Source organism: Cornus florida, unplaced genomic scaffold (assembly GCF_030987335.1).
Source record: "Cornus florida cultivar Cherokee Brave unplaced genomic scaffold, ASM3098733v1 CherokeeBrave_3.0.0_Hap2_Chr10, whole genome shotgun sequence".
NCBI lineage: Eukaryota > Viridiplantae > Streptophyta > Magnoliopsida > Cornales > Cornaceae > Cornus > Cornus florida.
In genome coordinates, this window is record NW_026775580.1 from 93926030 (window position 1) to 93945273 (window position 19244).

The window sequence follows — 19244 nt, forward strand, 5'->3', positions numbered from 1 at the left end:
AAATGCTTTTAAAGTTACATTATAGATTTATAGGTTATTTAATCACATAAATGAAAGCCATATCTTGTTCAAATTATTTATTAGTTGTAAAGTAGAACACTTTATCCTCAAGTACATTGTTTACTCAAACTTTGTGTTCAAATTTCAAATCTAAAAAAGATGTTGGGATTTGAATTAGAGGTTTGATAATATTTTCTGGTCCCAATCAAACTCTCATGGACTAATTTACAGTCATTTTTCAAATTATTCTTGTCACACCTCTATGCACCTTAATGCCACAACTCCAACTATGTGCTAGTATTGGCTTTGCCCCGGTCTATATCTTGTTTCAGGTCCATGTAATGCACCTCGAGTCAACTAGCCATTCGACCCTAAACTAGTAATGAAAGTCGCCTTCATGACCATAGCATCTGTGTCATTCACACACCAATATGCACTATAAACCATTGCAATCTCATAGCATAAGTTACCCATATGATCAAGTAGTTCACAAGAACCACTTCACATGTTCAAACCCCAAACACTTGGTACCTGATAAATTACTCAGCTTATTACTATCCACATATACCACACGGCTCTTAGCCACAAAACTCCATAGGTTAAGTTGAATCCAAGCAAATGTTGGTGAGTTAACAAATGGAGCCTAAATGGTGCCATCAACAGCCCATTTGTCTTAAAACAACATCCATGAAGATGCTTACTCGAGGGATTGCAGGGGAAGATTTTGTGGTCGTTTACATTGAGTCTAATGCGTGTTAGAGTAATCAGTGAGGTGGACCTAAAATTGTGCGCACGTAATTTTCTAACTTCTGGCGATGCAGCCTTGTCTTTGCATCTTATATTGAAATCCTTAAAATGACTCATATCTAAAGCACTTGACCTGGAGTACAGAACCTACCTCCCTCGACTACCAGAACTACCAGAACGAACTTAAAATGACGCTTATCTAAAGGCTTTTTCTTATAACCTACCTTACTCGGCTAGCAACAAACTGACTCTCTTTGATGAACCACTTGGCTATGGTAATGAACGCACCTCACTGAATGGGGAATACCTTTAGTAAAGGCAAAAGTGACGCGGTAATTGGTTAAAAACTAAAAGAAGTGAATTGAAACATTGTCTTTATTCATGCAAGAGCTGATGGCCATCTAACCACTGGACGCAAACATTTCCAAAGATCAGTTTTTTCAAAGTTCAGTGCAACTATGCAATCATCTTTACTTCAAGCACAGTTATGCAATTAATTACAATCCACTAATCTAGCAACAAACAAACAATTTACATGCATAAGAAGACAGTCAAAGGGAAGAAGAGTTAGAGGCTTACACTTTGAGCAGTGGGAGAGGGCAGAATGCTTGAGCTGCAACCTGTCATCCTTGTCTCAACATTTTGGAAGAAAGTTGCGACTCCAAGCCTACAACAAATCCTTATTGGACTTCATCTGCGCACATACCACCACCACAATATTTATGGATGCATAATGTTCCCAGGACAAGAGTTCTTTGAATCTGGTAGCAACATGAGAGAATGAGTTGAGCATATGATGATTGCAATATGACTGCTACTCTCTAACTCCTCTCTGCTATATTACTTTTGGTAAGGACTTCTTTATGCCATTCAGCAGGCACAAGGCTACTGCTCACATTTGGAGTCTATAAAAGAACAATTTAACCCCTGGTATCAGGAAATATAAAAACCTGGTTTCAAAGTAAAAGAAATATCTGGATAATATGTCATAAATGTCATATGGCCACCATATGGATTTCCAACTCAATAAACCTATTTCGCTATATGCACAACATATATTATGTACCTGATTGAACACAAAGTGATAAACAATTCATTACAAAATATCCATGACGTATTTTCTCTAGAAATAATGCAAGCAACCTTGCCTACATACAAATAAATAACAAAACCATCTTATTCTAACACACCAAACCATTCCATTTCCTGTTTTTTTTATCATTACCATCAAAATCAGATACTGAACTCAAAATTTCTAAATTTTTATATGAGGTCAGAAACAAATTGCAAATAAGACTACAGTTTAACATCTCTTTATGCTTAAATTACAAGTTAAGACCCTCTAAATGAACCAGCAATTTGTAAAACCACCACAACCACCACAAAACAAATCAACCAACAAGTTCCCTCTCAGGACATATGAAACAAGAGTTTTACAAGGTATTCTTTGTAAACAGCTGCTAGGATTGGGCCATCTCAACAGATGCGTTCACTGAGTTTTCCTGTGCCACGAAGCACTGATCTTGCTGAGGTTGCACAGGCTGCATCTCTGATTTCTTCTTCTCCTTGAGAATCACCTGCCTTGGCATCACTTCTAGTAAAAAGCTTCCTCCATTCCACACAGCTGCTGAGACCTTCAGTATTTGAAAAATAACATGTAATTCATAGGACAAGAATATGGGGACTGTAAGTGCCATGGTTGCCACTGTAAATAGGCCTTGGAGCAGGATAAACATAACGAGGCGATTCTGATCCCCAAGCAAGCCACTTAAACGCCACCATATGTTGTTTGCTTTTTGTGCTTTTTTTGACAGTTCCCTATCAAACCAAGAATGTATTATAATAACTAACAATAAAATTGAAAATAAATAAATAAATAAAAAGGAAGTAGAAATAAAAAAATTCCTCCGGACAAGTCACGTCAAAATAATAGTTTGTCTATTGTTCGAAAGTTCAACAATGAATAAATTGAGAACCTGTATGAAGTCATGACTTCAGGATCTCTTAACAGCCGCTGTCGACGGAGAACGTTTACAATGAGAAAATAGAGCGCCTGCCAGAGACTGTAAGCAACCAAGGGAACTAGAAAAAGCCATGTCCACAAGTAAGATTTGCTTTCTACGTAAGGCCATGAAGCTCTTATAGACGATCCCTGAGGATGCATGGCTTCAAAGAATGTTGGATCCCACCATCGAATTGTGAAGAAAACTAACCCTGAAAATTTTGTTTTGTTAGATGCCACATTCTGTTGGTAATTGACCAACTATGTTAGACTGCAAGAGGCAAAGTATACATGGAATTCAGAAATATCCAGTAAAAGTTGTATCCAGTAAGTTAGATTTAACATTTAAAAGAATTTGGTGGTCCTTAGCTAATATTTTGACAATCATAGGAACTCTGATTCGTCCAAAAAGAAAATCACCCGAAAACTTGCAAATTTACAGGCATAGACTAATCGAATTTTCTCATTTTTTTCCCTAGTTATCGAATTTTCTCATTATGCTAACTAAATTACAGTTGGTCAAATTCTGCAAGTTGATGACTGAAGGAGTTTCATTTTAACCACTACTAATCCATGTGAAACGAGTTTTGTAACCTTAATCTCGTGAAGCAATAGTAGTAAGGGAATATTACACAAGGCATCACAACAAAGGGGTCCACCTCGACAAGTGTAAACCAGTGAAGCATCCTACATGACACTGCACCCATTCCCCATATCATTGTAGACACTTTGAGCTTGACTTGAGGTAAAATTACTGTGGAGTCAGTTGACATCATCCGCGAATGTCCATTCTCTAAATACATATTCCATGTGATAGCCACCTCGTAGCTCCATTACATGGACTCTTCAAAAGTAATGAAGTACCCGTGTCGAACACATATCCCTCGGACATGGGTATGGAATATGTGTCCGACACTTTTGGTTAGACATGTACTTAAAAAATATATCCAATCATTTAATTACATTATATTATTACTTTTAAAAGAGTTAAACGCCTATATTGAACATTATATGAGATAAAAACATTTCTTTACTCTAGAAAATAAAATAAAATAATTACTAAAATGAATATTTAGTCGTGTCCGTATGTCTTTCTGTTTGGAGATTTAACAAGTCCGACACATGGATACATACACGTGTCCGACACCCATACCCGAGTCCATGTAACATAGCCTCGTAGGACTTTCTCTCCTCAGCAGCCCCTTGTTTAGCAATATGTCTTTCTCTCTCTCCATCTCTCCCCCCACTCCTCCCTCCTTTTCTCTCTCTGGCCTCTCCTCCTTGTTTCTTCATGTTCTTCCCCATGATTTTCTTCTATTCCTAGAAGAGGGGCTGTGACATTTTATAAAGTTTTCTTTTTGTCCCCCAAATATAGGAGGAAGAGAGAAACACAGAAAAAATAATTTCAAATTGTGTGCTGTCATGTGTCCTAATTAGAGAGTTTCCATCTTCCCCAAATCATAGCAATAAGCTCCTTCCTTGCAAAGAACCGTCTTTGGTTCAGCAATCAAAAAGCTTGAAAGGGTCAACCCAAATATGAAGCTTCTTATGGAAGTAATTAAGTGAGATAATAAATGTTGTTTCACTTCTTTACTAACCAGCAATTGAAAAGGCAAAACATGATAATTGCTAAATAACTAAAGCATCATACAACTCTAATCACAATTAAGAAATAGAAAGAACATTTCATATTTGTTCTCAATTCTAAACACGAGAAACTGCAGATCTGATCAGGAAATCGAAGTTGACATGAAGAAAGTGCATCAATTATGAATTACCAAAGAGGCCAAGAGTCAATCAAAAGTAAATAAATTCAACGTAGTGAGGTGAGTGGGTAACAAGTAGGGGTGGCAAAAGTTGACATGACCCGCCGACACGACTCGAACACGACACGAGTTAAATGGGTTTGAGTTGACCTTAAACGGGTTCGGGTCATAAACGGGTTGGCATGATTAACCAGTTTAGTTAATTGTGTCGTGTTTGGGTTGAGGGGTTCAACCCGTATAACCCGTTTATACACGTTTAACTATATATGTCATAAATAAATTTCTGTTTAAGTTCTAAAATTACTATATAAACTTAGTGTCTTATAATTTAATCGTTTGTAAACTATAAACTATTTAGTAATTTGGTTGATTAAAACTTATATTTCTTTTAGTATTTATTATTTTATTGAGTATTATTAATAATTTAAATAATAGATATATATTTTTTTTTGTAAATAAGTCATTAAACGGGTTACACGTGTAACCCATTTAATAAACAGGTCGTGTTAGTGTTGAGAGTTCTTGACACGATTATTAAATGAGTCGTGTTCGGTTTGAACTGTTTAGTATAATACCTTTAAGTTGACACGACACAATTACGACCCGCAAACACAAATTGCCACCCCTAGTAACAAGTAATGAACTACAGTTATTTTTTCCACCAGTAGAGATTACCTTCCTTGTCAAGTTTTAAGTCTAGATATGTTACCAGCAGCAGTGCACCAGACCCTTTAAAAAATATATATATATAAAATAAAAAATAATAAAGAGAGTCCAACTCACCTGGTAAAAGATGTATGAGGACGCTTACAATTTTGTCAACAGAATTAAAAACTAAGCTACAACGCCAAATAATCAGTGCCCATGCTAATGGCCCCTGCATCCATATTCAACAAAGTCAGAGCATAAAGGAAATGAACTGTACTGTCATCAAGGTGGTTCAAGTGTAACTCAAAACTATTTGCTGACCTCTGCAAATGAGAAGGAAACCATGAAAAGCTTCTCATTTTTTGGATAGAATAGAAGCACGACCAAGAAGATCGTATTGGCATAGTAACAAAAGTCCTGCACGATATGATACCAACCGAGTCATTTTTTCATTTCTCATCTTTAAATGACTAAAAGAAAACCAGAAAGTCGGGAGTTTGAATCATTGTCATTGAACACTTCAAGGGAAATAAAATTCTAAAACCACAAAGGAAAACACTTACAGTAAAACTAATAAATCTTAAAATTCAGGGAAAAGAAACATTTAAAAAACAAATGACTCGCTAAAAGCTACAGCAGTAACTGGTGAAGAGAATTTCCACCCAGCATGCAACTGGGCAAATAGAATGTAGCAAACCAAAATTTGTTCTATGCCCTATATGTACACAAAGAATATAGCAAATAGTTGGAAACATGACCGATCCTGTAGGATGCAATTTCTCCAAAAAGATCACATTATCCCTCTTTCTTTCTAAGTACCAAATTCATCTTTACTTTGTCAATGAAATACACCATCAATCTAAACCTAAGAGAGAGAGGGAGAGGGAGAGGCCTATATGGTATATACTACATGAAGTGGAATAAAGACTTAAAAATGGGAATCTCATGTCTGCTTGTGAAGCAAAATCATCGACATAGACAACAGATTTCAGTACTAGCAACTGAAGTCCAATGACTGAAAAGTGAAGGATATTATAAGTGATCAGAATTCACAAACAGAAAGATATGTGAACCTAGCCAAGATAACAAATTGTTAAGGTGAGTCAGAGCTTACCAAAAGATAATAATGCAACTTCTTGAACCGGTAATAAATCCATCGAAGAGGAACAAAGGTGACATAGAAGAAACAGTATACATAGGGAATGTCTTGTGGTCCTAAAGAAATGAAAATCAACCAAACCAATCAACAAACAATTACAACAAATTATTAACTACAAATTGAATTTATGGAACAGAGTATTGTGCTCACTGGCACCCAAAAGAAAGCAAAAAGCCCCGAAGCCAAGAACACCCAACAGATGAGTCACCTATAAACAGCATGAGATTCAATGAGTAGAGATTGAAAAACCAATATCAATTGCGACCCAACTGATCAAAACATAATACGAACACGATGGTATTCATTGAATGAATCCATAGCAAAACCCACTTGCTTAATAACGTATATAACATGAAAAAGTGTATATTTGTGCATATATAGACACACCTTGTTGATAAATCGTTCGTGTTCTTCGGCCTGCTTAGCGATCTTAACAGCTTGTTTGGATAAGATCTCCTTCGTTTGAACTGCTTGTTTCGATAAAATCTCCTTTGTCTGAACCACTTTCTAGAAAACCAAACACACCCAAATACGAACAAACAATCAGCATGATTAAGAACTTCAAAATCAATAAAAATCAGAAACCCTATAGATCAATCATACCTTCGATCGATCTTTGAGCCTCTGTTTCACCTTCTCGAACGAATCCCCATTTGCATCATCCATTGTCTCTTCGTTACTCGACATTTTCCTGGTTCCAAAAGTAAAAACAGATAGATAGCAAAGATAGAGAGAGAGAGAGATGAGGCAAGGAGATGGGCGTTTTGCTTCGAATATGCGTATGGGAAAACAACTGCAAGTGCTTATGTATGTATGTATGTTTAAAATAATTGATGGCTTCAAAAACTTCTATTGATTTTTATGATGATATGATTCTAATCCTGACAAGGCTGACATTAACCCCAAATCTTGAATTTGGTTCTCTGGAGTAATTGATTGATATATATATATATATATATATTTGTTAATACGGAGTATAATTGTTCCATGGTACACGGTATTCATAGTGCACCTTACACGTTAGAGTAGTACGCGTCACGACTTGATATTTGTGCACACACGTATTGTTTCTAACTGTTTTCAAGTAAAATTATATATGTGTGTGTATATATATATAGAGAGAGATATATATTTGGTCCTATTTAATTAGTACTTGAAATGAAGACCACGCATAAGCCAAATAAGAAAGGCCGCTACTGATATTGATAAACTGTTGTTATGCACCATTTTAGTTAATTGTTTCACGTACTTGTTGATTCGTAGTTAATGGAATGAAGATGATAAAAATGGCTGACCTTACAACTAACTAATAACGTTATTGATGGAGCAATTAGAACCGTTAGATCAAGTAAAAATCGGAAATAAAGAATGCCTATTTGGCTTCATTTGGTACCAAAATGGCCCACCACCAATAGTATATATATTCTAGACTACTAATTTGGTTGATCCTTTTTGTGGCGGTGAGGATTCTCATTGCATGGAATTCGTAGATTCTGATTATATATATATATATATATATATATATATATATATATTTTAATACCGGCCTTTTTAAACACTTCATGCATGCAGTGAGATTCCAATCTTCTTGAAATTATAGGTAAACTTTTCAATGGATCAAGTTTTCATTGGTATCTAATCTATATCCGATCACTCAGATATAATTTGAATAAAAAAATTCAATAATTCGGTAAAAATTTGAATCTAATAACTCGTTATTTAAATAATTTGGGTATGAACGATTTGACAGTGATCCAATTAAAATTATATATATATATATATATGTATATTGTTATAATTTATAATGCACGGGATTTGTGGGGTGCTGTGTATGTCCTGAAGTGAATTACTGATTAGTCTCACTAGTAAGGTGAGAAAATACCTCAATATCATTGGTCATCCTATATATATTTACAACTTTCTAATCCAACTAATCTTATAACTTGAGATTCAAATCCGAAATAATTAGAATATAAATTAAAACATTCAATTCAGTAACTAGTTAGTGATCTGAATCTGATCCTCCATTAACTAAATAAATCAAATGTGAATTTAGCCAATCTAATTTGTTAACAAGCTTAATAATAGGTATTGAATTTAAATTATCACATTTTGGACACAAAATAAACTAATATTAGAAGCATGTCATCGATTTGTTCATATTAAAAGACCAAAATATTTTAAAATAATAACATAAAAGTTGGTCAAAGATGAGAGTTGGATTTAGCTAAATTGGGTCAAAATATAGAGATTTGGTAAAAAATTAAATAAAGTACGTGACTTATTCTAAATGAATTTTGATACAAGATTATTGTATATAATGAGTAAGCTACAAGAGACCAAAATCATGGTCTCCTTGTTCAATGTTGGAATGACCCTGCATCTTTTTCTTATTATTATTATTTTTATATTTTTTATTTATTTTGTATTTTTATTTGTACAAGTATTTCATGTTAGACAATGAAATTTATAAATATTAATCCTCTATATCCTATCTAATTCCTTAATTCTTGGAGATTTTAAAAAAAGTATTATCAATGATCTCTAAAGTACAGGCCGTTGATAAAGTAATTCTTGATCATAACTTAGAGGGATTTGTTATAAGATTCAATTTTTTTTGGCAGCAAATCTGAGAGAGAAATTTTTTTGTTTGAATGTAGTAATTTATAAAAAAAATTAAAAAATAAATTGTAACTTTTTGTCATAATTAATAGTAGTAGTACGAGTGTATTATGGTAGCCAGCCCACAAATTGATTGGTATACTGGAGTACACGTGATTATTGCCTTATGGATGATGTAGTTTCCGCACTTCAATAAGGCTGCATTTAAACTTTTAAGCGGTGATATTGTAGCCAACTTGGGAAATGTGAGAATTGGTCCTCCATCTTTCACAAACCCGATGACAACCCAGACTTTACGACTTTCAAGCAATGAATTGAAAATGGCTTCACTTCAATCCATTCAATGTTTTTACTACTAGTTTCCAATTGACTACTGTAACCAAAAAAAAAATTTGACTGACCCAGGTCGAACATTGGGCTCACACGGGTTGAGACGAAATATCTGTGAGCGGAAGTGAGATATTCAACGAATTATCACATTGACAGGTTATAAGATGTCAATTGTATCATTACCGGCATATTATTTTAAAAGGTCAACTATTATATGTAATGATGAACAACTTTTTATAACACAACCAGTTTTAAAGTTACGAGTCCATTAAAATTTTAAAATATGCAAAAGTTATCCGGTTGTCGTTTAAAGCATTTGATTGCTTAATATTATTTGTAATTATTATTATTATTTTTTTAATTAGTATTCACACGTACATGTCTCTTTTGAAACATAAACCTTGGATCTATTTTTAAGAAGTAAGAAGTTAATACCGTCAGGCTACTACCCGTTGATTTATAGTTATTATTTTTTTATAAATAATAATAAGAAAAAAACACAGCTAGCCATGAGCAACAAGACTCTCCTTTAAGAAATGGTAAAGCATTTGCATTTCAGTGTAATGTGATTATTGAATTTATCTCACACAATTGAATGATAAATGTCAGTTTGACTAAGTAGAAACTTGAAACCCATCTAAGCAAGAAAATACTCGCATAAATGAATTGAGTCAGTATTAGCAATGAACGTTAGTCCTTTTCAATGGTGTTAATATAGAGAGGTGGTTGCATTTAAATATTTATAATATTTTTCTTTAGGGTTAATTTCATTGATAGTCATTACGTTTGATTAAATATCATCTTCAAACATATTTCAAAATAACTATCACTCACATCACAAATTTTTGCTTGCTCCGTTTTTTAATAACACCTCAACCGTTAGTTGAACAGTTCTGACACGATGTAAAATGACTTAATCATCCTTTGAATTTATCAAACCAACCCTTTAGCATAAATAATTAAATTAAAATACTAAAATACACCAAGAAAGTTGTAAATTTACAAATTAAGCCATTTTGATGTGTCTGTTGATTCTTTTTCCATTGAGAAACTAAGGTGCACTGGAACAGAAACCAAATCTGACTTTTGGAAAGAGAATCGGTGCCACAGATGAGAGCAAAAAGAAGAGCAAATAGAGCCCGAAATGGGAGCTTTTTAGTATCCAATTTCAACAAGCTAGCGGGGAAGGAAATCCAATTCTATTTCTATATGTGAATACTCGGTGTGATGTCAATAGAAAGGAAAGATCTCCCATTCAGGAAAATAAAAAATTAAAAAAATTAAAAAAAAAGATCTGAAAACTCATTTTGGTATGATTTTTGAGTTCTTTTTTAATAGGAATTGGGGTAGACGTCAGTGGAAAATCAAAGAAGTCACATTATGGTATACACAGACATATATATATATATATATATCTATATATATATATATATATATATCTCGCAGAACTGTTTCTAAATGTCAAATCAAAGAAGAATGTTTTAAGCTTCTAATGTTATTAAGATAGAGGGGAGCTCGTCGAGTAAGCCAGTGGTAGAAAGAGGTCCATCAAATTTAATTTGCCCTATTCTTGGAATCTTAAGTATTTATGGAATCACAGCAGACTCATTCAATTCGTCACAAAGAGCCACAGAGCATAGGCACTGCAAACACATTACACACAGAGACATATATATATATATATACACACACAGAGACATCCGCCGCCACCACCCACACAGACATCCGCCATCGCTGTCGTCGCCGCCACACAGTCCCAACACATCACCAATCGTCGCCGCCACCACCCACACAATACCAATCCCAACCCAACACCCATCAGAGGATTGGCTCCTCAACTTGTCACCGGAATCTGCAACTCTCCACCGCCAAAGCCTCTGTTTTCTCTCGGCCTCCTCAAATTGGGTCTCTGCAATCGAGAAGATGATAACGTTATGATGGTTTACAATCTTGTCTCTGAATATATCTGATGCAAAGATTGCTTGCGTCGACCCCGTACCGCTTTTGTCAGTGTCATTCGTTTTCTTGCCATTCCCTCTTCCATGGGACCAGTTGACCCCAGCTGACTTTCAAAAAGAAGACTTTGAGCACCGACTGGTTTTTCAACAGCCTCGTTCTCTCCAAAACCCCTTATCAAATCTCAACGGCCAATCTCGATCGCTTCCGCCCAAAAGTTGTTTCGCCTCCGTCTCTTTCTGTTCCTGTTGAAACCCGAGTCGGCAGAAACACACATCTTCAATTGCTCATCTCTGTTGCTATGTCTGGTTGGTTGGTTGGTGGGTGTGGGGTATAATGGTCATTTAGGTACTGCGATATTTTGAAATAAAAGAGATTAAAAAATTAAGGGTAAAGTTGTCTTTTTCTATGTATTTAAAAGAAACTTTTAACGAAAAGTCAAATATGATTGTTATTTTTAAAAAAATGTTTGAGAATAATATTTGGTCAAATTTAAGAGAATAATATTTGGTCAAATTTAAGGAGGGGTGTGAGTGAAATTAATCATTTTCTTCAATAAATACTTAACTAAAACACATTTAGTGTGCCATGCAGCTATATGATCACTGAAGATTTATAGAACTAGCAAGATGCATATATGCTTGTATATGCTATGTTTAGCTTCACTAATCCACACTTTAAATTTGAGACTGAAGAAATTTTGAGCTAAAATTTTTTATATGTCAAATCTAAGGTATTAATTCGGTTTTCCCAAACATAATATTAGTACAATGGTGATACCATGACACATGCACGAAATTGCCTGCATTAAATCAACATATTATTAACATTATATATATATATATATATACGGAAAACTATTTTTGCCTAAATGAAACTTCTAAAAAATCAGCTACCATCTTGTGGTGAAAATGGTTAACTGGTTATCACATTGTAAGTTTCAAGCAATAAATTTCATTTCCAAGCTTGTGTTCTATCCTCTAATCATGTGACTAATGTAGTGATCAAATAATGAACAATATAATGACAGATTTGGATTGAGAGCTAGAAAAGGCATCGCAGCTCTTTCGGGCACCAATTCAGTATGTGACGAAGTGTGGGCAAGTCCAACAATTTCAAGACATACTGTATATTCATAGTGCGAGTTGGGCAGGCTAACCCAGCCCAACCCAAACCTAGCCCAAAAATTTTGTAATTTGAGTTTTTAAATTCATAAATCGAACTCGAATTGGATTGAATTTTCTATCTCCTTTCTATCTCTCTTTCTCTCTGTTCTTTTCTTTTTCCCTTCATTTTTTTCTTAGTTCTTTAATAGTCCCTTAATTTATGAATTTAGTTCTTTCTAAACTTGCATATTCTTATGCACCTTGGAAAAATGAGATCCGAAAATTTCAGCCGAAGTAACATAAGACTTCTTTATATATTATTTATATATTGTTACTTTCTTAAAATTTTTATTTCCTTATAATTATTAGATCCCAAACAATATCAGAATCCCCAAAAAAAAAAAATTATTTTCTTAAATTATCACATTTTAAAAGATTTATTTTCTTATATTATTATACCCCAAACAATAGCAGAATCCCCAATTTTTATTTTTTCTTTTTATTATTTTATTATTTTATATTTATTTTTCCCTTAAACTATTACCTCCATTAAATTTGTACTTCCTTCTTAGACCCAAATCAAAATTTTATAGTGAGCCCAAAGAATTAACTCCTAGTTGCTTCTCATAAATACATATTAACCTTTAAATGATGTATAATACTTCATCCTCTTTGCTTAAGATATTAACTCATTAAAAAAAAAAATAGATTAAAAAAATTGACCCGTGAAATGCGTTTGACCTGTCCAAAATTCTTGGACCGAGTTATAGACATAACTCATTTTGGATAGAATTCGAGTTGGTCCAACCCAACCCGATTTCGGGTTGAGGTTGGGTTGGGACTAGGCTGGGTTGGGCAACGGTAAGCGTAGACACCACTGAAATGACATTATCACAGATTATCAACTTCACTGTCTTCATTCTTCAGCAATGGTATCTAATAAGCCATCTTAACCTCGGTGTGGTCTTCGTATTCTTCAGCTCCGCAATAGGCAGTTTCTCCACAAGAACCCTACTCGTGTCATACTGGCAAATACAAGACATTTTATCAGTTGTATAATTCATTCGAACCCAAACACTTGCTCATGAATTTGCCCTCCCTCTGCTCCATTTCTCAGGTAATTTGCACCATCTTTTTCTTCCTTCCCCTCTGCTCCATTTCTCAGGTAATTTGCACCGTCTTTTTCTCCCTTCCCGTGCTTTCTGTTTCTGCGAACAATAGCACATTGTTGTGTTCTACAGGACTACACCTAGCATGTCAATAAGCAGTACGACATGGACCACACCTAGCATGTCAATAAGCAGTACGACATGGCCTCTGTGTTCGATATATATATATATATATATATATATGTATCTCCAATCAATTTAAGGAGAGATGGAAAGAAGTGGTGAATCAAAAGCCATGAGCCTTAAGTCCTTTCAAACAAGTAAATATGACAGTTTAGAAGATATTGCTACTTAAAGGCAAGAGAGTAGATTTTATTTCATGGGTGAGGCTTTCATTGTGATTAGAAGCTTCTGCATGTAGAACTATACTTTAAATTACTCAGGGAAAAAAATTAAAATAAATAACTACGCTTCGAATTAGAAGCTTCTGGCACCTTCTTTAGGTTGGCGGGGCTGCCATCCTGCTGACCTTCATATATAGACTAGCAGGATCTTTCAAAGCAGCAAGACCAACTGTTTAATCCCCATTCAACTAAATAAAAATAATAAATAAAAGAAAATTAAACTCAAAATCCTCCTTGTTAGCTGCACAGATGCAGGTTCAAAGCAAAATTTTGACCCCAGATGTAAGAATACTTTTTTAAAATACTTCACATTTTCCTTCTAGAAGCTAGACTGGCTCAAAGTTTTAATATGACCAGCCATAAATCTATGACCTCCTGATTTATAAGACGGTGAAACAATTACAAATTAATAGTTTACTTTCCCAAACATGTCTCTAATTACATGATTTCAGTGCGTTGACACAACGTGTAAACATAGCTACCCTATCGAACGAGCTTTTGGGCTCTACAAAAATCAAATTCAAAAAGTAATACAGAAACGAATTAATACATTCTAGAATTTACAGATCGAAAACTTACAATGTTTGTGTAGCATACCTAGCAAAAAAACCCAAGAACATAAATGATCTCATAGAAAATCTTCATCCAGCGTGTCTAATGAAAGCATAGCATCTCTACCTCGCACTAATTCTGATGTACAACCAGACATGCCAAATATTTACTTTTGACACTCTGTATAACATTTAGGATCCCACATTCAGAAAAGGTGAAGCAAACAGTGTTGAAGAAATATAGACAAACCTGCAACAAGAAGAATATAGCTGGCAACCTATATAGTAGAGGAATGTACTCACTTTATATTCATCTCAAATTTCTTCGTCGTCGTCTTGGTCATCATCAATTTCCTCTAAAGGTGACTCTTTTTGTTTAATATACCCATACTTTCTGAGAATCCATAAATTCATGCGAATAACATTTCCTATGAAAACAACGGCCATTAGCGTTAACCATGTCAAGACTGATATCTCAGTAACCTCACGCAGTGTCATTTGGACATTTTTCTCATCTGGCGACAAGTGTCGTAGACCCATAAAGTAAGTCATTACCAGCGCAGTGATTGCTATCCACATTGTCACCATTTGAATCCATGTCCATCTCCGGCGTTTTATAGGTAGCCCGCTTACTAGTAGAAGAATTATGCTTAGAGATGAAAGGAAAGAGATCGTGTTAAAAATCATGAACACACCATACTCACGTGGCTTGGTATCTGCCATCACGGATTTCCCGGCAGAGTGAGGGTCCTTCACAGGGTTGCCATTGGAGTCTACTTTATAGTCATCTTGCCAGACACCTCCTGGTGGGGTTAATCCAGCTTGAAAGGCCACTGTTGCTATCAGTGATGCCACCACCATCAATGAGTTCCGCTTCCTACCAAGCCAATCCTTATGCTTATGCTGCAATACTGGGTCCTTCAAACTTTTCCTTTGCGAGGACAGTCGTTTTGATATCCCTTGCGAGGACAGTCTTTTTGATATCCCTTGCGAGGACAGTCGTTTTGTGATCTGAGGGACTTTTGCTGCAGTCAAGTCATTCGTGATCAAATGCAAATCCTTTACGCTTAAAGCTCCAGCAGCTCGAAGTGTATCTTCAATTTCCATATCTCTCAAATCTCTTGGACTGTGTTTTAGGATATCTAAAGCAGTAGAACTGTTTGCATTCAAAGCGTTAACTTCCACTCCATTGGTAGAAAGCAAAAACTTCGAGGTCTGCACAATTTAAAAGGAACCATGCTGTGAATGGAGATGCATTAAGCCATACAAGTCTTAACCATTTTCAATTACACAAGTTAAGAGGAAAAAAGAACCACCTTTATAAGAGATATATATCACTCATAATCATATGACGGTCAATTTGTCTTAGCAAACACACCAGCAGTAGTTCCAAATAGTCGATTAAATTTTAGGTTCATCAAAATAAGCTATATTAACTGATTCGTAGTATAATTTACTAAGGATCAGAGAAGCAAAATTCATTTTCAAAATCATTCTCGACCCACAAGACATTGAACTAGCTATCCTGATCACCTACAGTATGGCTGTTTAATGCTTCCCAAAAGGCATCCTTTTATCAGAATTTCCATACCCTTGTCATTGAAATTGGCCAAAAGACTGCAAGATATTCTTTTGGTTATGTATTACAGAAGTTTCTCAGAAGAGATTTGCCAGTGTTCCCATGACATATATTATGAAATTTTGGTTATACTTTGTGAAATTTCAAGCAATACAGAGTACTAAAAGCCTGAATACTCTTTCTGATTAAGATAAACTCGTTTTTTAGCAAGTAAGATGCACACACTCGCAATTGCCCTTTGTGGCGACCAGAATTCTCAACCATCTACTTGAAAAGTAAAAGAGATGCCTAGAACTCAGCTCTTGGTACAGCATATCACTATTTTACCTTTCATTTCAAAACAAAATGATTACCATTCAACAATTAGCGTCCCTTGAAGCTACAAAAAATCAACAAGTAATGAAGGATTTTTATTATTTTATTTTTTTATATATGCACCCTTCTTCAATTATTTGCCTTCGATATGTGTATATATATATATATATATATATATATATCTTCATCACATGTTTCTTTGCTTTTAGGCTCATTTGCAATCCCTGAAATTACTACTACTACAATGTGGATCTACCTTGACACACCTTGTGCCACCCATTACAAGTTTAAGCACACCATACTGTACACAAAGTCATATATGCCTAGTATTCATACTGATGTTGCATTTTGGAGCTCCGAATCGGCGCCTTTGAATTGAAATTGGAATCTGATGAGTGCAGACATGTATTATCTATCCTTTTGTATTCATATCCTACTCCAATTTAAAATTGAATTGATTATTGATTAATTTTATTTAATAAAATTAGAGTCCATAAAGAAATTCAGATTTTTGTGTATATCAGACTGAACGGCTAGCAATATTATTATTACTAATCAGTAAAATATATGTGAACTGTGAAGAAGTTCAAGTATTTTAGATCCTCTCATCAATCTAATTCAAATTTTATATACATATATATACTATATAGATAGATATAGGTATTAATTTAGAAAGAGAAAAGCAATGATTAATACCTCAATTTGCTTCCTGGACACAGCAATATGCAAGATGGTGTTGCCTTCGCAATCTTTCCAATTCAACAACTCCAAGTCTTTCTTCATCGATGCAATCAACAACTTCAACTCCACCAACCGATTGTGCTTCACACACAGGTGCAAAATCGTCTCGCCTCGATCCGTCAACACCCAAGTCGACTCAGGGTTGACTCGGACCAACTCATTCAACACCTCGACTCGGCCTTTAATCGCAGCCACATGAAGAGCTGTTCTTCCATCTATGTTGCGAATCGTACACGTGTATGGATCTACCAATACCAATTCTTTGACTATTTTGAGGTGGCCTTTTGCTGATGCCAGGTGGAGTGGCGAACAGCCTTGTGAGTCCAACTCGGTGGCGAGTTCAGGCTTTCGACTCAGTATCTCCTTGACGAAATCGAGGTGGCCGAGCATGGAGGCCACGTGTAGGGGAGTTTCGGAGTGGCAAGAAACGATGGTTCTGTCCAAAATTAGTGGATCTTCTCCAAGAAGTTGGAGCAGTGAATCGACACTTCCATTCAGTGCAGCTTCTGTAAGCCTTTTCTCCATTTTTCTCTCTCTAAAAGCACACTTTCTCTCTCTATCTATCTATCTTCTTCCCTTGCTCCCCCCTTGTTTGATAAGTCTACTCTCCCTCCATATTTATTTCACTCTCTCTCTCTCTATAATATATTATATAGTACTCCGTGGTGGTATTCGGGTCAAGAGACTTTGGAATCAAGTTAGATGATTAGAAGTTTCGACGCGTTAGTCTTACGGCATTGGAATAATATTGACTCTCCATAAACGTCTTCTCTCTTCTATTTTCCTAAAATAAAATTAGGAAAAAAATTCTATTTACGTTAGCCTTCTCCATCTTCTTCCTCAGGTTTTTTTCTCTCTTTTTATTTACCAGGCATCGCCGGATCCTATTCTCAAACTTTCAACTTTCTGAAAATTTCTTACCCCACAGTTTAAAAAAAAAAACTTTTGATTGTTTTATTTAAAATGATTTAGGTATACAAAGTGTTTAATATAAATTATATTGAAGGAATCTAAAAAAAATTAAACAAGACTCATACATAGACGATATCAGATATTTTAATGAGGTGATATATGAGAAAAAAATAAGACTCATCTCTATAGAGGAAACTATATTTTTCTTTGATTAAAATTTTAAATGTAATAATGTTCTCGTTCTCTCGGTTCCAAAATACAGTCAACATTAAAGTTTTAATGTGAAACTCAAATGAAAAACATTTAATAATGGTAGGTAGCTTTCGTGACCAACGCGTCTTCCATAATTTCCTATGATAGTGTTCTATAGATGATTTTATTGTTGGTGATATGGGAATGTCGTGTTACCTAGTTGCTGGTTAAGAGGATGTGCATAAGTAGAAGGAAGATGAAAAAAATTGAGAGTTGTTATTCGCACTCCAAAATTTTATCAGACACTTCACTTTAATTTATTTATAAATGAAATAACAAAAGTAGCCTTCAACTATCCTAGTTGATCTCCTCATTTTTCTCCCTCTTTTTTGATCTCTCTAGAACTCTTTCAAATAAAATTTTGCATCTCTTTTCTTTCTATCCTTGTATGTTTTTCCTTTTTACTCCAACTAAATCACAAAAAGTCTACTATCATCAAATTACTGGTTTCCATTTTTTTTTCTTTGTTTTTTTTGTATGTTTCCCTTTTTTACTCCAACATAATCACGAACACCTACTATTTACAAATACTTATTTATCTTATTTTGTGTACAATGATGAATGAAAATATGCATATACATAATTCTGACAAAATACTGTTCATGTAGCTTTTTACAGTCAAATTTTGAAAATAGATGAAAAAGAAAAAAAATAAATAGAACATCGAGTGTGTGTCTATTTCTATCCGGAGGAGAAGCTATCAAAGTTGAAAAAATTTATACTTTACTACACAAGAAAACAAAAGTTAAAAAACCATTAGAGAAAGAATACGACTTTTAAAGAGAGTAACATTACATAGTTTATGATTATAGCTTTTGAAGTTCTATCAGATCATATCTTGTTATCCTCATCTTCATCATCAATATTGTCTAAATAATTATGGGTTCTTTTTCATATTTTCTTTGTATTACTCTGATTAATCTCTTTTTTATTTCAAGTTGATAATATTGACAATAATTTGTATTTTAATACATATGAGGCCAATCTAAATACTAATAGAAGAGGAAATATGGTAGGGAGAGGAGAGAAAGGGGTGAAAGAGAAA

The 19244-nt window shown here is 34.6% G+C and overlaps 2 protein-coding genes across 2 annotated transcripts; both read right to left on the reverse strand.

Annotated features, from left to right (window-relative positions):
• Positions 1-1988: 1988 nt before the first annotated feature.
• On the reverse strand, positions 1989-7254 carry LOC132275962 (glycerophosphocholine acyltransferase 1). The gene is made up of 8 exons (XM_059777184.1): positions 6926-7254; positions 6710-6829; positions 6473-6530; positions 6278-6378; positions 5485-5580; positions 5299-5392; positions 2724-2961; positions 1989-2565 (listed from the first exon to the last, which is right to left on the reverse strand). Exons 1-8 carry the CDS (start codon positions 7007-7009, stop codon positions 2208-2210), a joined length of 1149 nt encoding a protein of 382 aa, XP_059633167.1. The 5' UTR covers positions 7010-7254; the 3' UTR covers positions 1989-2207.
• Positions 7255-14248: 6994 nt separating this feature from the next.
• Positions 14249-17706, reverse strand: LOC132275965 (ankyrin repeat-containing protein BDA1-like). The gene is made up of 2 exons (XM_059777187.1): positions 16991-17706; positions 14249-15615 (listed from the first exon to the last, which is right to left on the reverse strand). The coding sequence occupies exons 1-2, from the start codon at positions 17558-17560 to the stop codon at positions 14716-14718; spliced, it is 1470 nt and encodes a 489-aa protein (XP_059633170.1). The 5' UTR covers positions 17561-17706; the 3' UTR covers positions 14249-14715.
• Positions 17707-19244: the final 1538 nt, after the last annotated feature.

Bases quoted from the DNA above. Each gene is read 5' to 3' on its own strand.
- LOC132275962 (XM_059777184.1), bottom strand. From the start codon at position 7,009: ATGTCGAGTAACGAAGAGACAATGGATGATGCAAATGGGGATTCGTTC. The intron at 5,581-6,277 runs GTAAGCTCTGAC...CATATCGTGCAG, and splicing joins AGTTGCATTATTATCTTTTG to GACTTTTGTTACTATGCCAA. The intron at 2,566-2,723 runs GTTCTCAATTTA...TTGGTTTGATAG, and splicing joins GAAGTCATGACTTCATACAG to GGAACTGTCAAAAAAAGCAC.
- LOC132275965 (XM_059777187.1), bottom strand. From the start codon at position 17,560: ATGGAGAAAAGGCTTACAGAAGCTGCACTGAATGGAAGTGTCGATTCA. The intron at 15,616-16,990 runs GTATTAATCATT...TAAATTGTGCAG, and splicing joins TGTCCAGGAAGCAAATTGAG to ACCTCGAAGTTTTTGCTTTC.